General features: G+C 42.3%; 1 protein-coding gene across 1 annotated transcript in view; it reads right to left on the bottom strand.

Moving 5' to 3' along the window:
* grid1a (glutamate receptor, ionotropic, delta 1a) overlaps window positions 1-25,031 on the bottom strand; it is a gene marked incomplete at both ends in the record, with an annotated part of 460,593 nt that overhangs the window by 43,600 nt on the left and 391,962 nt on the right. Inside the window, 3 exons of the mRNA XM_080739942.1 lie at window positions 13,351-13,470; window positions 15,974-16,135; window positions 22,529-22,702. Of these exons, the coding sequence (XP_080596068.1) occupies window positions 13,351-13,470; window positions 15,974-16,135; window positions 22,529-22,702 (456 nt within the window). The remainder of the gene's footprint in view (window positions 1-13,350; window positions 13,471-15,973; window positions 16,136-22,528; window positions 22,703-25,031) is intronic.

Below are 25,031 nucleotides of genomic sequence, written 5' to 3'. Positions count from 1 at the left end.
GGATGCTAAGACAGAAAACAATGTCCGTTCCTACAGACATTCTCATAGAAAGACAGAGCTCATTTTCTATATAAGCTAAAACTAAATTGTATTATTCCATAACCTCCTGTTCTTTAACAAATAAGCCATGTTAAAGTGTTATTAACATACTGTATGCAAACTCTGATATTCACTTATAGTTTTGGGGTTACCATTTCACACATTTTTAGCTTGGGGGGAAAAAAAAGAAAAAAGAATTTCATGAAATCCATGATCCTCATTATGCATTCTCTGACCCTATTAGCGGTGGCTTTCTAAAGCAATTTTAAAATAGATTAAGCAGTGTAATTGGCAGCAATCACAATTAACACATCTGTAAGTGAATGACGACAGTTGATGAAAATCCTCCAGCACTGCACAGACAGCCCAATCTTTAACATGGCTAAGTAGGCTTACAGTACACTGGGCTGAGTTGAGTTCATCTTTGCTGTGGTGTAACAGCTTGCCTAAAATCTGATTTTGAAGGTCATGTGCATAATACAATTTCCAACACTGAATGTGAATGGATGTTTGGCTCTGACAAAACAATAGAGATGTATTTATCCGCCCCAGAGGTTGTCTGAGAATCAGACGGTTGAGGTGCCCATTCCATTACCACTCCTATCAATGTGTTCTTGAGCAAGACAGAGAGTGAACCCTATAACTGCTCCTGACAAGCAGGTTGGTGCCTTGCATGACCGTCTCTGCTTCTTTGTTTAAAAGTGTGACTTCAAACATTGCAAGCGCTTTGGAAAAGAAAAAAGAAATGCTATAAATATAGACCACTGGCTCATCCCTGACTGATACGGCTCTGAAAAGGGCCCCTTTGTTTCTGGTTTTATCATCATACACAATTACAATTACAGTGAAACATGTAAAATGGAATTGCCATGTAGTCAAATTATAATACTGCATTATGCAAATGCACTTCCTCCAGGACTTTAACAAATGTTCTCAACTCTGCTCAATTAAGTTCTAATCAAATAACACCGTGGTACTTTCAATAATGTGGCCCATTTTATCATGTCCTGCACACTAGGCAGGATGTCTATGACGGGTGAGGGGGAGGCAGGATTCACATTCAAATGATAAGACTTTTCTCCCACCCGAAGATCTTTGTATAAGTCATTAGCGATGTCTGTGGCTCTGAGACGAGCTGGCACATCAATATGAGCAAACTGGGAGGCCTTTTTTTAACAACAACAACAACAACAACAGCAGCATCGATCACTCTGCAGCAGTGCTCGGTGGAGAAAACTCACAGTAGCCGCCCAGGAAATAGTATTTCAGTCTTCATTATGGGTTCTAACCAAAAGGACGCCTCATCTGAGAGCCATCAGGCCTGGTAGAAAATGGACTGAATGCATATAAACGATGATGGAGAGGGACCAAACTAGGAGGGCTGGCGGATGTAAAGGGGAGAAAGGAGCGGAGCGATGAGCGGAGGAGGTGAGGAGAGGTGTCAAGAGGATTAGGAAATGGAGCGGGTGTAGGGGGTGGCAGACGAGCTGAGAGGATAGGAAAAGAAATCACAAATGGATCCGAGTTTGGCACAGGGGTTGAAGATGTATGTAACATACTTAGACCACTCAACAGATCTATGTGGAGCTACATGACATTGTATTGGGGAGGGAGCCGTGTAATGGGGTGGCCTTCTTTATGATGACAGTCATGTTGCGCAACTAAATTATATCAGCTGCACACAATGCAGGGAGCAGGGAAATATATGGACATCCTATTACAGGGAGAACATGGAAGCGAGGTACTTGTATTTGTGTCTATTTTCCCCCAGTAAATGGCCATGGCATGTGGCAAGCAGACAAAACGATGGCCACGCCTGGTAATGAACAGCAGCCCTGAATGCATTTGGCATCACATTAACTGGCCTTGCTGTCCCCTCCTTTTGACTCTAATGATTTGAAAATACGAGAGAGCCCACACATCGGCGCGTACCCTACCCTCTGTTCCTTGTGTGCCTGGCTGAGCACTTGGAGTCAAAGCAAGCAGCATGTGTAGTGCATAACCTCAAGTATCTAAATAAACTATAAACTATACATACGCAAGTAGAAATAATGTGCTGCCCTGATGCATGTATATGTCACAGTTTCTTTTGAGTTTCAGTGAAATTGACAAAACAATAGAGATGTATTTATCCGCCCCAGAGGTTGTCTGAGAATCAGACGGTTGAGGTGCCCATTCCATTACCACTCCTATCAATGTGTTCTTGAGCAAGACAGAGAGTGAACCCTATAACTGCTCCTGACAAGCAGGTTGGTGCCTTGCATGACTGTCTCTGCTTCTTTGTTTAAAAGTGTGACTTCAAACATTGCAAGCGCTTTGGAAAAGAAAAAAGAAATGCTATAAATATAGACCACTGGCTCATCCCTGACTGATACGGCTCTGAAAAGGGCCCCTTTGTTTCTGGTTTTATCATCATACACAATTACAATTACAGTGAAACATGTAAAATGGAATTGCCATGTAGTCAAATTATAATACTGCATTATGCAAATGCACTTCCTCCAGGACTTTAACAAATGTTGCCCTGATGCATGTATATGTCACAGTTTTTTTGAGTTTCAGTGAAATTGAGAACAGGAGCGCTCGTCGTGCGGCGCGGGGTGGAACAAGCGGTCGCTTTGATCCACAACAACGACAACGACAACGTAGCGTCGGCAGGAATGATAGCGCCTCACCCCACGGAGGTTAGGGTTAAGGTCCGTCCGTACATACCGCCGGCGAATTGGTGAATAGCGAATTAGCGTATAATTCGCCTTTTGTTTAAAACCTTATAAAGTCAATGGAAGCATCCACACCAAACGCGAATTTAAAAAAAGCAAAAAGGCATCTGTTTTTTATTCGCCCTTGTGTCGAATTTAGCGAACATTCGCTGATGAACTCCTCTCTCTCTCTGTATTAAATCAAGCTCACTCTATCTAGAGAGAGAGAGAGCAAGGTCGAGGGACCTTCCCTTTGCATTGCTTTTCCGTGTCTCTCGTCTGTGTGGCTGCTTGGAAAAAGTACTCGAATGTCTACTGGTAAAAGCATGGTTTATGTATGTTTTATTGTTAATTTAGCCTATATCTGCAAAAAGACTAATGTTTTAAAATAAATCGCTGGGTATTAAATACAATAGGATCCGAAATGTAGTGGAGTAGAAGGAAAGTACTGGGAATTGGACTCAAGTACAAATACCTACAAGTACAGGCTACTCAAGTAAATGTACTTCCAGTTACTTTACACCACCGCTGCTGCGAGCTGCCTGTCTGTGGGGGAACGGAGCGGAGGAGGAACGGTGAACGCGTGTTGTCTATTCTGTGATGTGATGGGTTGTGTGCGCCGGTGAAGACTTCTATTCTTCTTTTTCTTTTTATTATTTAATAGGCTAACAACCACGGCCAGGTCATCATCACTTGAGGATGTAGTTTCCATTGTTTTATTTGTTTCCCCGTTCGTTCTCCTCTCTCCTCTCTCTCCTTTCTTCTCCTTTCTCCTGTGACTACAGGCAGATATCACCCCCTCGTATTTTAGGCGAATTAAGCGAATATTATACGCATATTCACGTCGCTTTTTGGTGTGTATGGAAAAAGGCGAATCGCGAATTCTTCGCCTTTTTGGTTCGCTTATTCCGTCGCTTTCGCTAATTCGCCGGTCTGGACAGAGCTTTAGGGTTAGGCATAGTTTTACAGAGGTTAAGGTTAGGGTTAGAGTTAGGCATAGTAAGCTAATGGCTAAACACAGCCGAGCTGCGTGATTATGGATCCCACTGGGAAAGATGGATAACCACGCCCTGGAATCATTTTTGAAGCTTGTGATTGGCTGAACCGGACGTAGGGAGCGCTCCGTTGTAGTCACTTGGACCGCGCGAGGTGCACCAAAACCCAATTATCATTGTGTTTATCGTGCGCTTGCCCAGGCCTTACGGCCTGGGCATAAATAGAACGATTGCATTCACCACGGCTTTGTAACTCCCTGGCCCGCTCTTCGCGGGCACTCGTGCCTGCGGCGCTCGGGTGCGAAGAGCAGGACCAAGGTCCGCTGACCTTCGCGCCGCTTGCAATGTCGTGGACAATAACTGAAAACGAGAGCTCTATACCGTTTCCATCCATCTTTCCCAGTGGGATCCATAATCAGGCAGCCGAGCTAGGCTAGTAGATAAACAACAAAAGAGGTGTCGCAAACGAGTGACGTCAGCGACTACACAAGTGAATGGCTGTTGTCGCCATCTCATGGTGAATACGCAGAATTACACAGGTGCGCTGATAAGAGACTATCAAGGTGAATTGATCCAGGTGGTGTTAGGGGTGTGTGGGATGAACGACAAAACTCACTGAGTTACCCAAACTGACTGTAACATATACATTCGTGTTATGCGACTATAGATCCTCTTTTTTTCAGTGTTTCTTCATCCAATTGTGTTTGTGCATATAGAATCATAATACGTGTTTGTTTGTGTTTGCGTCCTTACTCATGCTCGTGCATGCACACGCGTGCCTGTGCCTAGTGTGTGTGCATGTGTCTTTTTCCAGCTAATGTTAATGGCACATTATGATGAATTGGCTTCATGATTCCAGTTAGGCTGAGTGGTGATTAAATCTTCATTACCGCTTCTGGTCAGCCCTGCTCCTCATAGATTGCCAGGAAACTCAATTCCTCTTAATTTCTGCACTAGGCCCCTGACTGAATCAGGACACCAACAGCAACAAACAAACTACGGCAGGGAGTGCACAAACAAAGCTCTCAATCTCTCACTTAAATACTGACACTTGAAGACTGCAACAGCTACCACGGAGCCATCTTCAAAAGCTTCCCTCAACAAAGAATTCACGTTGAATCACTGTTTATGTCACACCGCTTGCTCTGCTTAAGGCAAAAAAGAGACATATAGACTGCTCTATTCTGAAAGCACAACCCATCCTCTAACTACAGTCAAACACGTTAGAATTGGGGGCATTTTGCACTATTAGTTTCTTGCATGCACTAAAACAACCCATAATAAAAGCTGACAGGCTGTAATTGTACTGTACCGCACCATGATTATGCAAATGGTTCTATTCTAGATGACAGCATGAAAAGACTACTTACAGTATAAAAACCTGCAATCCCAATACCTTATACAATACTATATGATGTACAGCAAAATAATGTTTTTACAATGTTTCATGAGTTTCTTGCTAATCCCATACATGTGAGTGCGCTGATCAGTAGGGGCGACATTGGCTCAGGGGTAGAGAAACTGTCATTAGAACAAGGAGGGTTCCCAAAGGGTTCCCAGTTTGAATCCGGGCTCCCCCAGAGTCAGTGTCGAAGAGTCCATCAGTATGTTGTTGTGTGTTGTTTCATTACTGATGCGTGTTATTTTGGGAGCCAAGAAGTGCAGTGGTGGAATTGTTAAATGGAATACAGACAGTAGTGTAAAGTAACTAAGTACATTTACTTAAGAAATGTACTTAAGTACAATTTTGAGGTATTTGTACTATATATTTCAATTTCCAATACTGTTACTTCTACTCCACTACATATTGGATCCAATATTGTACTTTTACTCCACTACATTTATTTGAAAACTTAGTTACTTTGCAGATATAAATTATAATATTACAAAACATATATTAGCCCTATTTTATTCCTATTTTCTACAAGCTCACAACACGTTGCGATGTGACATTTTGTGAGCTTGTAGATCTGCTATTTTCAAACATTTTGTACTTTTACTTTTGGTACTTTAAGTAAACGTTGATGCCAACACTTTAATTCCGGACTTTTGCTTGTAAGGGTGCCCACTAGGGTGGATCTTAAATTACCTTTTTTAGATTTTCTTGAGTCTCACCCCCCAATTATGTTCCAACGTACAAAAAACTGCTTTGGTTAAAATTTGGTTGAATTTCAAGCATATTTAGAGGTAGCTCAATCAAGTCAAAGTTTGTACATTTTATTGGTCAAAATCGAATTGCACTGCAGGCACATTTAAGTTATACATTATACATTATTCTTATACTAAGCACAGAGATTATATTTTTTAAGCTTACAAATCTAAACACAAATCTGTTTGTCATATCAAACCAGAATTAATGTATTGTAGAAAATAGCAAAACAAAGAATGACAAATTGCTATTTTTCATTTAACGTGCACAATGACATGTCTTTATTGCACACTCTTCAATCATACTCACAACACACAACAAGCACACAGCCCCACTTCCTCGTTTACCCCCAAAACCCCCGAAAGTCACTGCAGTATAGCAATTCAGTAGTTACTGATCAATTAAAGTTTAATTACGGCTATCGGGATACTTGTGCCGATGGTTCTGCACAATTTGCAGCAAGTATTGGAGTTGGGACTCATCTTTAGTAATGAGACCACAATATTCTTGTATTAGGGCAACCCCACGCTCTGCATGATCATTGACAACATTCATCGCCTTCACTACAGCCAGAGCTTCTTGGTAGTCCACCCTGGGCTCCCACTCATCGGGATCAACGTCAAGGAAGTCATCTGGGAGATCCATCATTTTGAAAAGCACTTCAATGTTCTTCCTTGCAATTGTTCCAAGGTCAACAGTAATTATCTTCATATGCCCCTGTTCATGATCTTCATTTCCATCTTTCGTGGCTCTCACCATCAGCCTCTTCGTTTGCGCGCTCACTTGACTGTCAAACAATGCAAGTCCGACGATCTCTGGAGCCAAATACCATATGTGATTGGAAAACTTTTGAGAAGCAGCTTTAGACACCTCAGCATTTATTGATGAATATTCCAGGAACGATTTTAACAGCTGCCAAGTCATTTAGTGGAGCGCTGACAGCAACAGGTGCCATCATCCATGCCTTCACATAATTGCAAACTGCAAAAATGCACAAATCCATGCATGCTTTTTCTTCCCTGAAGGTCAGTTTGAATTGGCCATGAAACATCCAGATCTTCATACAATAATTAACCTTTGCCATCCAACGGGCATGATGGGCTCTGAACCGGGCAGCGAGGTATCCGGTTCAACAATAAATGCTGAGGTGTCTAAAGCTGCTTCTCAAAAGTTTTCCAGCTGCTTCTCAAAAGTTTTCCAATCACTTATGGTGAACAGGGGCATATGAAGAGAATTACTGTTGACCTTGAAACAATTGCAAGGAAGAACATTGAATTTTTTTTCCAAGGTGCTTTGAGAGGGAGCCCAGGGAGGACTACCAAGAAGCTCTGGCTATAGTGAAGGCGATGAATGTTGTCAATGATCATGCAGAGCGTGGGGTTGCCCTAATACAAGAATATTGTGGTCTCATTACTAAAGATGAGTCCCAACTCCAATACTTGCTGCAAATTGTGCAGGACTATCGGCACAAGTATCCCGATAGCCGTTAACAAACTTTAATTGATCAGTAACTACTGAATTGCTATACTGCAGTGACTTTCGGGGGTTTTGGGGGTAAACAAGGAAGTGGGGCTGTGTGCTTGTTGTGTGTTGTGAGTATGATTGAAGAGTGTGCAATAAAGACATGTCATTGTGCACATTAAATGAAAAATTGCAAATTGTCATTCTTTGCTTTGCTATTTCCAACAATACATTAATTCTGGTTTGACATATGACAAACATGTAATCAGATTTGTGTTTAGATTTGTAAGCTTAAAAAATATAATTTCTGTGCTTAGTATAAGAATAATGTGTAATGTATAACTTAAATGTGCCTGCAGTGCAATTCGATTTTGACCAATAAAATGTACAATCTTTGACTTGATTGAGCTACCTCTAAATATGCTTGAAATTCAACCAAATTTTAACCAAAGCAGTTTTTTGTACATTGGAACATAATTGGGGGGTGAGACTCAAGAAAATCAAAAAAAGGTAATTTAAGATCCACCCTAGTGCCCACACACCAAAATACCTATGAGAGTGGAATCCGCGTTCCGCCAATGCATTTCAATGTGAATGAAGCGGTTTCATGCCAGCAGAGGATTTCTGCCAAAAAACGCTCCCTTATCATTGAAATGCATTGGCGGAATGGGGATTCCACTCTCATAGGTACTTTGATCAGTGTTGTACCCGAACGCGTTCAATGAACGATCGTTCATGAACACGTTCATATTTTGGGCGAACGTGAACTGAACGTTCTTTGTTTTCGCTTGATGAACGATATTGTCGAACGCGTTCATTCTGACGCCCGTGAACGGCGTTCGTCGGCGTTCGGCGGCGGTTCATGCGGCGGTCCGCACCTCCGCGGTCGCCTGTCCTCTCGTCTCTCTTTTCATTCACATGTTCCAATAGCACGCACTGCACGCAGCTCCTCGTGAACGTTGATATGCGGTGCTGTCTTCAGCTGGGTGGGTGCTTCATCACATGAAGCACTGTGAATCTCCTCCTCGTTACGTCTCGGAGTCGCAACTCGCAAGTAAAGCCTGACTACTTTGTCATATGTGTGTTGCACAGCGAAAATAGCTGATCTGCAAGCTCACAATGCGTCGCATCCACGAGACAACGTGAGCTTGTAGATCAGCTATTTTAACCAACGAGGAAACATGCTGTGCGCGAGGTTTAGAAACTTCTGCCTTCAGCCCTTCACAATAAGGGTGCAGGAAGACTGGGCACTGGGCACCTAAATATTGTGGGCACCTCAATGTTAAGTTGGATGAAATTATTGCTGTGTGTGGTTCTATATGGGCTGTGTCAATAATTTTGACAAATAATAGCTTGCAGCAACGTCTAAACATTTTTTTTTTTTTTTTGAATTGCCAAAAGTATAAAAATATTATGGTTAAAAAAAGAACTAAGTTAGTTCATTTTGGGGAACCATGAACTTTAGTTCAAAATGTAGAATTATGAACTATGAAATGAACTAGTTCATTTTAGAAGTTTTGAACTTGAACTTGAACTAGTTCATTTTGAAAGTGAACTTGAACTTTCCCAACACTGACTTTGATGTGGGATCAGCCTAACAGAGTATTTCTATATTGCAGACAGTATTGATACTTTTACTTAAGTAAAACATGTGAGAACTTTTTCCACCACTGACAGCATGTAAAAACTAGCCCATAAAACCAGTAGAGGGCACCCTCCCTCCTGACACATCCCTGACAAAAATCGTGCTGAATCCCTTAGCTACTATGAAGTGTTGCATATCAACTATGCAAATAATGATAGATAGACCTTCTGAGGCCTTCCTTGTGCATCACTGTTGCATGTTCTCTAGACCATGAAGCGCCAACATATAGTATTGCGGTTCTGTATTCATTTTGCTGCAGGCTGGCACAGTAAAAGGTCATACAGGCTTACTTCAACTACTCATACTGCTGTAGAACTGTCTAATGAGTTGTCTAGGTGTCATTTTAAGCAGTTGCCAACCTGGGTTCTGGTCTGCCTCTGTGGAAAGCAGCAGACTTACTGAAAATACACAGTGTTTGTTAACGTATAACAACCTAAACCCTACAGTATACTTTGTTGTATGTTAATAGCAAAAATAGCTATACTACAGGCTCACAGTGTGAGCACTGCTACTGTGTTTTCACAGAATAGGGACGCTAGGGTTCATGTGGTTAATCTAAATGGAACAGCAGATGGGTGGGGTGACTACAATGCAAAGAGAACTGAAAATTGAGAGAATTGCAGAGTGCACAATGCAGTTACAAACTTTCTGGTTCTCATTGTATCTCATTGCATCACCTGTGGGGCAACATATGCTCAAATTTGTTATTTTAAACCTTATTTTTCGTGTAAATAACATTACGCTCCACACAGTTCAGAAGCAAACTATCAGATAATGAGACAAAATAATGGTCTAGGTGGTTGCTTGAGTCTAATAGGCGGTTGTAAGGGTCTAATAGGGTGTTGCTGGGATAAAACAGGTGGTTGCTACGGTCTAATATGTGGTTGCTAAGGTCTAACTGCGACCCCGGCACAGTCCGTATCACTCCGTACGGGTAACGCCTGACACTGTGGTTCCCCTGACACATCACTGTGAAATTACAGGTAACATCACAGGGTGACATCACAGTGATGTCAGATACTCAGAGCAGGGATAACGCCTGACACTAGTTCCCCCGACACATCACTGTGACATCACAGGTGACATCACAATGATGTCAGATACTCAGAGCAGGGATCTCCATATATGGGCATAAACAGGTGACATCACAGTGGTGTGGCTGGTTCAGACAGGGATCTCCATGTAAGGGCATAAAATGGATTGTATGTTGTGATGTCATGGGAACCACTAACAGAATCCCTTTTATGCCCATATATGGAGATCCCTGATGTGATCAATATTAAGCCCATATCTACTGTAACAGGACTTCATATGGGAATGCCCATATATGGAGGAAGACAGCCCATATCTGTGTGGCTGGTTCAGACAGGGATCTCCATGTAGGGGCATAAAAGGGATTGGATGTACTGTATGATGTCAGATGTGATAGACGTCATAGAATTTTCACATAACGAATAACTGAGTAAGCATGTTTGGGGTCTCACAGCATATCTCCATATACAATACATGGATCTTCATATATGGGTACCAGGAGTCTCCATAACTGGTCCGATATACATCACTGGCCAGACGGCCAAGACATGACGCGAGGTCACTTGTCGCCCTGAGGCGTCTTACTAGTATGCAGTTTCTATGGTCTAATATGCGGTTGCTAGGGTCTAATATGCGGTTGCTAGGGTCTAATATGCGGTTGCTAGGGTCTAATAGGTGTATAATAGAGTGTATAATAGGTGGTTGCTATATGGTCTAATATGTTGTTACTAATAAGCAGTTGCTAGGCTCCAGTGTAGCTAAGTGGAATCTCCCATTGCAATTAATGGTATTAAAAGTGAAATATCTCTAAAGTACTAAATATTTCAAAAATTCAAATGGTAGCCGATTATGTCCTAAGTCTGATCGTTGTAGAGTTGGAATGGCGTGTCTAGCTTAAAGAAGGACTATGAAGGACTAGTTAGGAATCAAAAATAGGCCTGGGAATAAAAGTAACCCACAATGATGTCCCAAAAGTCCAACGCGCTTCAGCCACCTTTGGCATGAAAGCGCTTTAGGGACAGTAAACTATATTATAAATAAAACATTTTTACATTTGCATTTCAAACAGATTACAGAGTAGAAGAGTCATGAGTAGAGTACTGATCGAGTCTGCACCTTTATTGTACTGTAGGCCTGACTGACTCAGAGTTAAGCTTGACTGAGGAAGACCCCTCATGCATGCAATAAACGTGCAGATATAGTGTGTTTGCAGTAAGAGTGGTCTACAGTGATCTCCCTGAAAATAATAATGTTTTCAGTTCAGGATATCAATTTCTTTTTTTTAATAATTTGAGTCCCAGAGGGTTTTTAGCTAATTATTTTTACCCCCTTTTCACCCCAATTTAGTCGTTATACCAATTCTCCTTTTGCACAAAGTAGTGCATTGCAAGATAGAGGGCGCCAGATCCCTTTTAGTCACACTGTACCACTACTTCCTGTTCATCCACAGAGCATTGATTCTAGTTGTTTTCTCCATTATATTTCTTTTCACCTTTTTCAACTTTTATTACTTGGGATGGTAAAAAGATGAGGCAGACAAATAAAATGTGTTTTGACAAGTAATAAAAGTTGAAAAAAGTGAAAAGAAAGCACTTTAATCTAATGGAGAAAACAACTAGAATCAATGCTCTGTGGATGAACAGGAAGTAGTGGTACAGTGTGACTAAAAGGGATCTGGCGCCCTCTATCTTGCAATGCACTACTTTGTGCAAAAGGAGAAAGATTCCTCCCCACACACATTTCTGTGTTGTCATTGCTGTTGTATCCTACTGACTCACCTGCCAGTGAGGAGCCCCCACCAGGAGGACGTAGAGCCTTCGTCCTACTCCTCCCGCCCAACACTCCCTGCTTGACAGGTGCCACCCCAGCCCGTAGGAATACATGCAATGACCAGTATCACCCTCCCTGTCCGGCTTCCCTCCCCCGAACACGGACCAATTGTGTTCGCACAGATGCCCGACATTGCCGGTTGCACCACAGGGGATTTGAACCCACAACCTTACGTGGTGGTGGGCAGGGACTTTACCACTGCGCCACCAGAGCGTCTTCAAGGTATCAATTACACCCAATCAGGAGAAACAACTCAACCAGGATACAACAAGTTAAAAATGGAAATCATGAAAAAAAAAAAAAAAGAAATTATGTGCAGAATTTTGGGACTGGAACATTATAAAATTGAAGCTGATACAATACGTTCTCACTCCTCATTGGGTGGAATTGGTGACCCACCAGTAAAAAGTATTTTCTGTTTAATAAAGAGCTGGAGATATAGGGAGACCACTGTTACAAAGATCAATGATGATTACTATCAGAATATGGAGTATGAATGTTTTGACATTCTACAAAAAAAGTTTTTGTTTTAACCAAAAAATATAACTTAGAACACCTTTGCACTTTGGGTAATCAGCTTGAAGGGCTCAGAATAATAATAATAATAATAATGATCACGAGTATGGAGTATGAATGTTTTGACATTCATACAAAAAAAAAGTTTTTGTTTTAACCAAAAAATATAACTTAGAACAAGTGCCTGACTGTCAGCAGGCACTTTGGGTAATCAGCTTGAAGGGCTCAGAATAATAATAATAATGATCACGAGAGGAAATACAGTAAACTAATGCTCAGTTGCGATGAAATTATTATCAGTGCTGTGCACTTGCTTTCACGTCTGGCAGAATAACCAATGTTGTCGTTATGTCCAGATTTCTTTGACTGTTACTGGGCTGAATGATGGACTATTTGAAAGGAGACACATGCAGCCAGAGGCACAGAACCCATGAGCAAATTACATTAGGCAACTTAGGGAAGTCCTGTCAAAGCCGCAATGTACTCCACACATTTTTGCAGCGGTCTTTTCATGCAGTGAATGAGTGAAATATGGGGCTGAAACCAGTGTTGGAAAAAGTTTTACTTAAAAGTTATCAATACTGCAATGTAGAAATACTCTGTTACAAGTAGAAGTACGGGATTCAAAATGTATTTGAGTAAAAGTATTGGTATTAATAAGTACTAAAAGTTAATAAAGTACCAAAAGTTTAAAACAAATTGCAGATCTACAAGCTTCCAACGCGTCGCAATGCGTCGCCTTGTGAGCTTGTAGATCGGCTATTTTCAAATAGCCACAATATAAAATATTGTTATGTTTATGTATTTTTTGTAATATTATAATTTATATCTGCAAAGTAAAAATTGGAAATACTCAAGTAAAGTACAAATACCTCAAAATTGTACTTAAGCACAGTACTTGAGTAAACACACTTTACAACTATACTACTTTACACCACTGGTCTTTTCATGCAGGGAAATATGGGCTGCAGTCTGCGTACTGACCCGCTTCACATCCTTGCCGAAGGTCTCGCTGTAGCTGGTCCCGAGGATCTCAAACTGAACATGGGAATTGGATCCCTCGGCGCGGAAGTCCATCATCCCTGTCAGGCCGCTGATCCGTCCCTATGGCAACAGCATGCAGAACAGTCATTGAAGCGCCATGGGCCAGGACAGGGATTAGAAAGGCTGCTGTGTTCTGTCCTCTTCCCTGTGTGCATGTGTCAGTGTGAGCCTATATCGTCACTGTCGGCCCAAACCTTGTTACTACTTCAGCAGGGGTGTGGCACCAAATTCTGTGCTCTTGGTACAAGAATTTACTCGCATTTTGTGCTTTAACTATTGAAAAATAGCAGATATACAAGCTCACAGCGCGAGTGCCGCGCTGCAAGCTTGTAGATCTGCTATGTTTGAAAAAGAAAAATCAAAAGTCTTTGAATATTCAAAAAAAAAAATGTTTTTTTGAAAAACCTGTCAGTGGTGCTCAATCTTTTTCATGTGAAGGACCCCCAAAATGATATGTATTTGGCCACGGACCCCCCCCCCCCCATCTCAAAATATTTAGTTCTAGGGACCCCCCAGAAGCAAAATTTTAGATACAAATGTTCGCTTAAAAAATACATGCAGTATATTCAAAGATTTGCACACATTTTCACGACTTTTCAAAAATAGCAGATTCATATCTGCTATTTTTCAATAGCTAAAGTATAATATAATTAAGGCCCCTCCACCTTGGGCCCTAGTAACTCATTCCCACTCCCCCCCCCCCCCTTATGACGCCCGAATCGTCACTGTCGGCCGCAAACCTCGTTACTTTTCAGAGATAATGGGAAAAAAATGGATTCCAATGGATCCAAAGTAGTTTTAGTCACCAGCTCTTGTAAATACTTTTCAGTAATTCAATAAGGTATTTATAAAACCCACAGACACACAGTATTTTCAGTTTTAATTTGGAAAATGCTCAAAATGGCTAAATCTACAATTTCACGTCGCCAGCTTATGGATCAACTATTTTTGTAGTTTTTTTTTTCCCCAGACACTGTTATACAATGAAGTAGAGCTTTAATTTACGAGAAATAAAAACAATATATATATATATATATATATATATACACAGTATATATATGGACAAACAAGGTTTCCACCCGACAGTGATGTGTACGTGGCGTGGCGTGTGTGGACGTGTATGTGTGTGCTGTGCATACACAGTAAAATCCTCAGTGTTCATTTAAATGTTTAAAAAGAACCAAATGGACCAGTAAAATAAATTAAACGAACACTCAGGACTTTACAGTGTGCAGTATATATATATATATATATATATATATATATATATATATATATATATATATATATATATATATATATATGCCTGTTGACAAAGGAGAATAGACCAATAAACTTGGTACAATGAAATGACATGCTATGCACATTCTTATTGTTCTTTCCATAACTTATCCAAATTTAAGCATTAAGAGAATAATGAACAAGCAATTGTAAATGTGCTGTAATTAAATGTTATGTGAATGTCACTTGTGCTCCATCTCAGGGACGTGCAGAGAATGTTAGAGAGGCAGGGGCTGACATTTCTAAAAAGGGCCTTTTGGTGAAAACATCGAAAATAGCAGACCTCAAAGCTCACAAGAGCGCTCGGAGGTCGGCTATTTTCGATGCTTGGTTTCGACACATTTCTTGATTTCAACATAAGATGCCGCATTCAAGTTCAGGAGAGTTTGGCCTTTGTCTCTTGAATGCCGCCTTCAGGTATGGCATAGAAAGGGGGCATTTGCATTTCTTTCACCATAGTAAAAACTGCATTCATGGTCTGGAGAGAGGGCACTTTTTACAGATGGATAAAAGGGCAGGGGCTCGAGCCCCCTTTGATGTCTATGTGTGCACGTGCCTGCTCCATCTGACAACACACTTTGAGGACAGGAAGGGTAACAGCATGTGGGTGCGGCTTGGAGTCAACCTTGTGTCCTATTCAGTCTGTGGAGATGACATTTTGAATAACAAACAAGGCGGAGTGTGGTGACAGTATGTCCTTTTGCTATTGTTCTGCTCTCTCTTTTACACATTCTAATGAAACTACTTTGTTAATCAATCAAACCGGCATGACTTGCAGCTTTCAAGCTGAATGAGGTGTTTATGAAATGAACACCATATCAATGATGGGAGAATTTCAATAGGAAATCCATTAAGACAATGTGCTGTAATCACAGAGAGTATCACAGAGATCTTAGTGCAGCGTGTTAGCAAATATTGATGTGCGATATTGTCAAAGAAGATGAACTGTCCTGCAGTTGAAATACAGTCTAAAACAAGGGTCTTCAACAGGGGGTCCGGAACCCCTAGGGGGTCCTCAGAGTTACTATAGGGGGTTGTGAGCTTGTAGATCGGCTATTTTTTGGCAAAGAGGTTTGGTGTAGAGTGCAGAAAGAGCAGACATATAGTGTCTGCATAGTGAAAGGTCATATAGTGAAAGGTCAACTTTATTAAGTATTGACAGTTCAAGTGGGTAAATATTTGAAACACAAATTGACATGAATCCAAAATACACTGATGATTGTGCTGTCAAACCATGAAACTATATGGAATCTATGAAAAGGTTGTTTGGGCCCCGGTATACCTTTTGTATGGTGTCTAACATGGACCATCCTCCGTTCCATGGCTTGGTGGACTTCCTCATGCAGTTGAGGCTTGCCATGCTGTGCCACTTCCTGTCCTCCAGCTTCCTGTAGAAGGCGTTGGCCAGCATCAGGACGCTGTCGTACAGGTACAGGTTGGACACCTGGCAGCGCGACAAGGATCACAGAGAGATAATAAGGTTTAGGTGGAAAGCCCTTTTCTCTCCCAGTGGTAGTTCTTATTGAGTATACTACACTCGTTCACACGCACGCACACGAACACAGACACAGACACACACGCACGCACACGAACACGCACGCACGCACGCACGCACGCACGCACGCACGCACGCACGCACGCACGCACACACACACACACACACACACACACCAGGCATGTGCACACATAGACATCAAAGGGGGCTTGAGCCCCTTCCCTTTTATCCGTCGGTAAAAAGTGCCCTTTCCGGACCATAAATGCAGTTTTTACTATGGTGAAAGAAATCTTAGTGCCTCCTTTCCATGCCATACCTGAAGGCAGCTAGCATTCAAGAGAATTGCCTTGTCCAAAGTAACTCTCCTGAACTTGAATGCAGCATCTTATGTTGAAAGAATTGCCCTCTATGTGTAGAAATCCATGCCATTATGCCACATCTCCAGTATTGACTTGATTATGCTTATTTCAGTGTGGTATCACGCACTGAAAATAGCTGACCTCCAAGCTCACAACGCGTCGCAGCGAGCCAACTTGGCCCTTTTAGAAATTTCAACCCCAGCCTCTCTAACATTCTCTGCACGTCCCTGACACACGCGCGCGGCCGCACGCACGCACGCACGCACGCACGCACGCACGCACGCACGCACGCACGCACGCACGCACGCACGCACGCACGCACGCACGCACACACACACACACACACACACACACACACACACACACACACACACACACACACACACACACACACACACACACACACACACACACACACACACACACACACACACACACACACACACACACACACACACACACACACACACACACACACACACACACACACACACACACACACACACACACACAACATAACCAAACAAAGCCACACCTTTAAGCCTCAAAGAGATAACCTTGTGAATGTTTTATTTGTGTGACCATGGATTTGTGCTCACAGCAGACCCTGCCATACACCATGTATAGAACTCTTCATCTCCAGCAAAGGCAAAGTTAACGATTATGGTAAAACATTTTCTCACATAAGGACCGTGAGGAGACAGAAAGTTGATTGCTAGTGTGAGCATCATCTCACGATCTTCTCTCATATAAAACCCCTTCAAAATTGTCCTCAGTTCAACTCTCTCCTCCGTTGCCCTCATTAGCATGGTGATCATGTGCATTGCCACCTGCATTGGTGTCACGTTGACTTGGATTTGATTATAGTGGTTTGGCGGCAAATTAATAAAATGTTTTTGCCTCGATATGAAAATGTTCAATACATTATTTACATGCGCGGATAGACAAATTACTTTGCAGTAAATCGTTGTCAAATCAGAGTTACAATAAGCCAATCGTGTGGCAGGAAAGTTAGCAAGCAGCACATCCTGTGTAACTGTTTGGAATGTTGATTAGCAGGACTGGAAGTACAAATGAAAAGAAGAACAGTGTCCCTAAGCGATAATTTGAGCAAGACAACAACTACCTGCTTGCCAAGCCCTAAGTACTAGTTGTCTTCACACAGTATCCAAACTAGAAAAGTGTACTCCTTGGAACACCGAACACATGTCTCTGCCAGGCCGGGTTGCCTATACCCAGTGCCTGCTAATTATGGAAGGCAGTCATAGCCATTTGGAATGGGATCTGAAACGCCGAAATGGGTCGTAGCAAAGGGTTAATCCTACGCAGCATTTGAGAACTTCACAAGTCCTGCCATTGGCAAGTCAGTAGATTGTCATTGTCATTGCATTGTCATAACATTGTCAATGAGAAAGGTCGTTATGGCCAAGGTGTTATTTAAATGCTATTCAGATTCAGTTTTTCTACTGAAAAGAAATGTCGAGGAGTGACACTTCTTTTCAGTTTTAAACAAAAGAGAAGAATTAGACAGGCTAAACAGGGATAAGAAGTAGAACCCGGGAAAACGTGCATTTACATAAAAAATGGAAAAGATCGGGAAAACCGAATGGCACATGGGTATATAGAGATTGATGATCCAAGGAATCCAGGGGGGACATATTTTGATTGCACCACCTATGGTTCAAGAGTTATAGTCCAAATGTGAAGTGGACTGGATACAATTACAATCTGTAGCAGTAGTAGCAAAGAATCTGCCCCAAGGTGGCACTTACAGGCTGATATGAAAAAGATAGGTGGACGTTCTTCTTCCTTGGCCTCCTGTGAGTTTACGACTGTACGTGCAAAGGACACACGGACACAGTCTCTGGCCTTCCGCCAAATGGTCATGACAGAGACTCTTTCTGTGTGTGTGTGCTTGCGAGCTGAGCTGCATTTATATATTGGGGCAGCCATATAGCTGAATGGTTATAGAGCCCGTCAGTGTGCAACTCAGGGTCTCTCTCTGTGTAGCCTGTAGAGCGCTGTGAGCGTTGCCGTTCCAATCGCTGTGCTCTGAGAGCACTCAGAGGGCATACTGTACAACTGACTGCTCTGAGTGAATAGCCGGGTTGTCCAAGCGTCTGACCTTTGTGACCATAATGACAGAGGAAGTAATTGGAAACTGTCATGTGGCTCTGTTGGTAATCTGGAATCAACATGCATCTACATCCAACAAAACAGGTGGTTATAATCATCATGTCTACGGTGATCAGGGGCGTCACAAGGGGTAGGAAAGTGGGACTGAGTTACCGGGGCCCAAGGTGGAGGGGGCCCTAATAACTTTATCTATTGAAAAATAGCAGATATACAAGCTCACAGCGCGGCACCGAGTGCCACGCTGCGAGCTTGTAGATCTGCTATTTTTGAAAAGTTGTGAAAATGTGTGAAAATCTTTGAATATATGTATTTTTTAAGCGAACATTTCTAACTCAAATTTTGCTTCTGGGGGTCCCTGGAACTAAATATTTTGAGATCGGGGTCCGTGGCCGAATACATATCATCTTGGGGGTCCTTGACATAGGTTTCTTGCACACATTTTCACGATTTTTCAAAAATAGCAGATCTACAAGCTCGCAGCGCGGCACTCGGTGCCGCGCTGTGAGCTTGTATATCTGCTATTTTTCAATAGTTAACATTCATGGGGGGCCCGTAGTGAATCCTTGTACGCAGGGCCCAGAATTTGGTGTGACGCCCCTGACGGTGATACAGTGATGTCTAGGACAGTGTTGTCTAGGAGTATAACCTGTTTATTGAAATGAATGGTCATTCATTTCAATGAATTTTAAAAGGCAAAAATGGCAACATCAGTTAACGAGTAGTACAGTATCTTCTCTGGCCAACTGATATCAGAGCACTCTATGACATTATTACCAGCGTGCTCCTAAATTTGAGGAGATTCTCAGAGCGTATTTACCAACGAGCAGACCCTTTTCTGGATGGCTAGCCCCTTTGGTGCCACATCATCTTCCATCTTCCATTAGTAAGGGGATATCTTAAAAAGTCCTGGAATAAATTCCTTACCAAAAACTTTCTTCACCAATGTGTTTGTAAAACCAAAATAAATATGCTTTTAGTAGCATGTCAGGGGTAAAACTAGGGTTTTTTCATGATTCTGAATCCATTACAAGCATTTGTTTTGCACGAAAAACATTCCTTGGGGTAAAGGCGGCTCCCACAAAACTGTGAAAAGTGATGACTCATCACTAAACCATAGTTTTGTCGGGCCGTTTTTGGACCAAGGAATGTTTTTTGTGCAAAACAAATGCTTGCAATGGATTCAGAATCATGAAAGAACCCTAGTTTGACCCCTCACACGCTACTTAAAGCATATTTATTTTGATGTGTTTTATCCCGTATTAATGGGACGCCAACTTTCAGCAGATGTCAAAGATTCTCCTATAGGGAAACTGAATCTTTGTGAGATGTGTTACTAGAGACCTTTACAAACACATTGGTGAAGAAAGTTTTTGGTAAGGAATTTATTCCAGGATTTGACACTATTTCTGAAGATATCCCCTTACTACATCTCGGAAGCTTGCGTTAGTTGCTTCTCCAGATATTCAAGTTGGGTCAAGTGTAGAATTTGATCAAAACTTTTGAGTGGAAAGATGCCCAGCATCAGAAACCCTACACAGAAGTGGCTGACAGTCCCAGTGTGAAATAACTTTGCTAGCTCTGGCATTTCTAAGATTATACAGCATTTTGGTGCTTCTGAGAGAGGCATTAGTAAAGGAAAGCACTCTATCTTTTGTGTCCTCATTACTCTGATGACTACTTTAACTGGCATTAGCCGGTAGTTAACCCACTTTCATATGAATTATTGAGATCACTGGGTGCACACGCCACATGGTTTCGCCATCTGTCCCGTCTATGGATGAAATGGAATTTGAGTATATGCTGTATCAGAGGAGCTACACAGCACACTCTGGACGGATCAACACAACACCTCCAAGGCATGTAAGAGGTTACTCTCAGGTTACTGTCCTACATAGGGAGGACTGGCAGCCAGGGACTGGTAAGTTAACAAAGACTGGCCGGGAGAAGATTGATAACGATGCTTTGACAGCGCCACAGGGCATGTCCTGCTCTCCGACCTTCATTGGTGTGATGACTTCACCTTGGGATGGGCGAAGCCTCCGTAGAGAGATCAGACGGCGTAATCTCAATACATCAGATGTCCTGCAGCATAGTGATACAGTGTCTGTCTTCACCCGGAGATCATGCGTTCGTTGCCACTGTGGTGTGTACGCTAACAAGTACACTAATTGCCACAGCGTGTGTGTTTGTTTGTAAAATACATATTTCATAAATACTTTGTATCCTGTTCTTCTGTAATGGGGTTAATTCAAATATATGCACGTCTGGTTTGATCTATTCCTTCTTCTGCGGTCATACTCAATTCAAGTCATTTATATTCATGGCCATGAAATGCACTCATAATTATTTCTATTACTATTTCATACATATTCAATAGCATACATACTTCATGTTTGTATTCATGTGTCGCTTGGCAGATGCTTGTGTCTCCTGGGTCCGTGGGAGCAAGATATCTCATTTTTATTATGACGCGGGTGTCCAAGCGGGGCCTGCAGCCTTAACCCCTTATGGCGATTAGTGTTATGTCACACTGAACAAAAGAGCACCAGAGCACATTTGTTTTTCGCCTCTGCCACACAGACAGCTAGGGATGACAAGTGTCCCTCTTGTTGGCTGCAAGAACATGGATGACATATGGTGCTTGTCCCACCCACAACACATTCTACTTGTGTACCCACATTACACCACCTTGCCACTGGGGTAGAGCTTTATCAATGTACATCCATCATCATACCTTTATTATGAAACCCATGTATTATGTATTTTTGTACATGGTTTGTACCTTGAAGACAACGTATTATATGCATGGCCAAAGTAATTAAACACTTAACTCTGATCTACAGTAGACTTCGTGGTACGATGATGTTCCCACAGAAAATAATTGCTTATCTAAAAGCTCACAACACGTCGTGGTGGGACATGTCGTGAGCTTATATACTATATCTGCTATTTTCGCTGCACAACACCATAGTATGATGGAGGAAAGTAATAAGCACATACTGTAGGCCTAGGTAGGCTAGACCCGGAGAGCTTAAATCTGCCAAATCCTGGTTACAACCTGTCAGGAATGAGTTTGTTGGACTCTTTTCACATACAGTACAGGTTCCAGAAGATACTTACTCCCCATTGAAATGAAACTACAGCAGATGTTAGACAGGATATGTGGTTATTCACAGAAGTACCACCAGTTGAGAGACAGGAAACCAAGGGACAAGAAGGGGGTTAGGGTTAGGCTATTCAAAAAGAGCAGACTAACAAGCTCACAACGCATTGAATGGAGACGACGCATTTTGAGCTTGTAGATCTGCTATTTTTTTTAAATCCTGAAAAACATAGAATTTTTTTTTTTTGGGGGGGGGGGGGTTGGATAATAATCAGGGACATGCATAGAATGTTAGAGAGGCAGGGGTTGAAATTTCTAAAAGGGCCTTTTGGTGAAAATATATGAAAATAGCTCACAACTTGAGCTTGGAGGTCAGCTATTTTCGGTACTTGATACCACACTAAACTAAGCATAATCAAGTGAATACTGGAGATATGGCATAACGGCATGGATTTCTACACAGAAAGGACAACTATTTCAACGTAAGATGCTGCATTCAAGTTCAGGAGAGTTTGGACCAGGCAATTATCTTTAATGCTGCCTTCAGGTATATGGCATGGAAAGAGGGCATTTGCAATTCTTTCAACATAGTAAAAATTGCATTCATGGTCTGGAGAGGGCACTTTTTACAGACGTATAAAAGGGCAGGGGCCTGATCCACGACGTGCCTGATCCAAATCCATATTAAGGTCCTGGACATGACAAAATGTTTGAGAACAACGGCTGTAGATAGTGAGAGCATACCTCCAGGGACTGCAGGTAGCCTTCCTGGGGGTCACAGAGCAGGGAGGGGATGCGGTGATTGTTTCTCATGCAGCGGACGTTGCTGTCCCTCCACACGGGGAAGATCTGTCGTATGATGGTCATCCTCCCCAGAGAGCTGTGAACCAGCTCCATGATCTCTGCATCACTCACCTCCTGAGGACACACACACACACACACACACACACACACACACACACACACACACACACGCACACGCACGTGCACGCGCACATGCACACACACACACACACACACACACGCACGCACACGCACACACACAGACAGACACACACAGCATGAGACCGATTTAGATCCAAGTGATTGCAATCAACTCAAGACTTCAAGGCCCCGAGCAGCCGTCGCTCACTTGTCATTGTGGTCAAGAGTATTTTAGTTTTATACTGTACATACAGTGGCCAGTTGTGCGGTAGTGCTTGATGTTTGCGCACATGCGCATGAATGCACGCAATGTGCAGATGTGCACGCATGTACTGTATACCTACAAACACATTACACACTACCCTGCTCTCAAAGAAGTTAATAAACCTTGCTGTTGTCCCCCTTTTCTCCACCATTTCAGTAACTAATACAACTAAACTTGTATTGAACTTCTAGATGTTATTATATAATTTAGTACTAAGACGCCTCAGGGCGACATGCGACCTCGCCAATTCTTTGCCATCTGGCCAGTGATGTACATCGGACCAGTTTGCGTACACACAGTTATTCATTATGTGAAAGTCCTATGATGTCTATGACATCTGACATCATACCCTTTTATACCCATGATACATGGAGATCCCTATCTGTAGAACCAGCCACACAGATATGGGCTGTTTGGCCATCTGTCTTGGCCATATATGGATTCTGTTAGTGTGGTATGTGCTATGTGGCCGATGTGGCCTCCATATATGGGCATTCCCATATGAAGTCCTGTTAGATATGGGCTTAATATTGATGACATCAGGGAACTCCGTATATGGGCATAAAATGGATTCTGGCCCAGAGCGTGATGTTAGAGCGGCAAACCCATTCTGTTAAGAGTGGTTCCCCTGACATCACAGCAAACCCATAGACCTGTGATGTCACAGTGATGTGTCAGGGGAACCACAGTGTCAGGCGTGACCTACAGAGATATGCGGATATGCGAATACGTGGACAAGATGTGCCGACCATAGTTGTTTTGATATATTGTACCCTTGTATATTGAGTATTTAGTTTTTCTTCCCATTTGCATTTTGAGTTAAATTATTCTCACTGTTTGCATCTTGGGAGGCTGGCATAATATATCACGCCATCATAATATATTTCAGCTACACCTGTGTTTGACAAGAGAGAGGGGGGGCTGAGGACAGTGTTGTATGAGAGGTTCCATTCCCCACAGTAAAACCCTGAGTGTTGATATAAATTTAAATGGACATTCAGGAGTTTCCAGTGTATTGCAGCAGTGATATGTGAGAGCTGAGGCTTTTTCATTTACTGCATTGCGTGGTGACGGAGAAGCTCTTGACCTGAGTGGGACTTGGGATAAGGAAAATAAAGAAATAAAAAGATCAGAAACCCATGCATAAAAAATAGAAGATTATGACACCACCAGCTGGCGTTTCAGGACAGAAACGTGTATATTCAAGTAGAAAAACTATTTGATAGGGGGGTGGTGGTTGTGTTACTGTAATGCAAAGAAGCAACCTGCTCAACTTGACAACACAAATACTTCCCTCCAGATGAAACATCATTCACACTCAGTTTAGTTTCTTCCTTTCATTTGTAGGTGTAAACACATTGCACATTGGATAAGGAGGACTAACAAAGGCTTAGTTCTTACATCATTTCCATCCAACGCATGTTTTGTCTTTTGAATGACTTCAGCAGACTGAGCCCGATTCCAGTTACCATAATGATGACAATTATATGCATGCATAATTAGTCAGGCATAAAGGTAGACCAAATGCGAACAAGGTGCTCCTCGCAACATGTTATTGTCGGCGATCCAGCAAACCCAGCCTGCTGCATATTTCATGCCATTTGTGTGATTCCCTCCGTTTTGAGAAAGCCGATGCATCAGGGACATGCTCGGCCCCAGATTCAGCCCGGGAAAAAGAGTTGGAGAGGCCCTCATTGCCCTCACTGCTAAAGTACTTTGCCATTTCAGATCATGGCAAGTGGGCCAATTACATGAGTTATATTTCGTCATTGTCGGGTGGAAACCTTGTATGTCCAAAACCGTTAGTTTTGTATTTATCATTTTAAAAATGATTTAAACTAGTGAAAACAGCCGATCTACAAGCACACAACGCCTCGCACCGCGAGGCGTTGCTTGTAGATCTGCTGTTTTCACTACTTTTGTGCGACGGCCTTTTATGATGAAGCAGGGCTTTGCTTTGCGAAAAAATTTACAAATTTGAAACTTGGAGATATAAGGTTTCTGCCCGACAGTGACGATTTACTTTGTTGGCCGCCCAGCCCCCAAAATGGAACGAAG

The sequence above is a fragment of the Nannobrachium achirus genome (assembly GCF_963921795.1).
Source record: "Nannobrachium achirus genome assembly, chromosome: 13".
NCBI classification, from domain to species: Eukaryota; Metazoa; Chordata; class Actinopteri; order Myctophiformes; family Myctophidae; genus Nannobrachium; species Nannobrachium achirus.
Note: the sequence above shows the minus strand (reverse complement) of the source record. Positions and strands in the feature narration are given on the sequence as shown.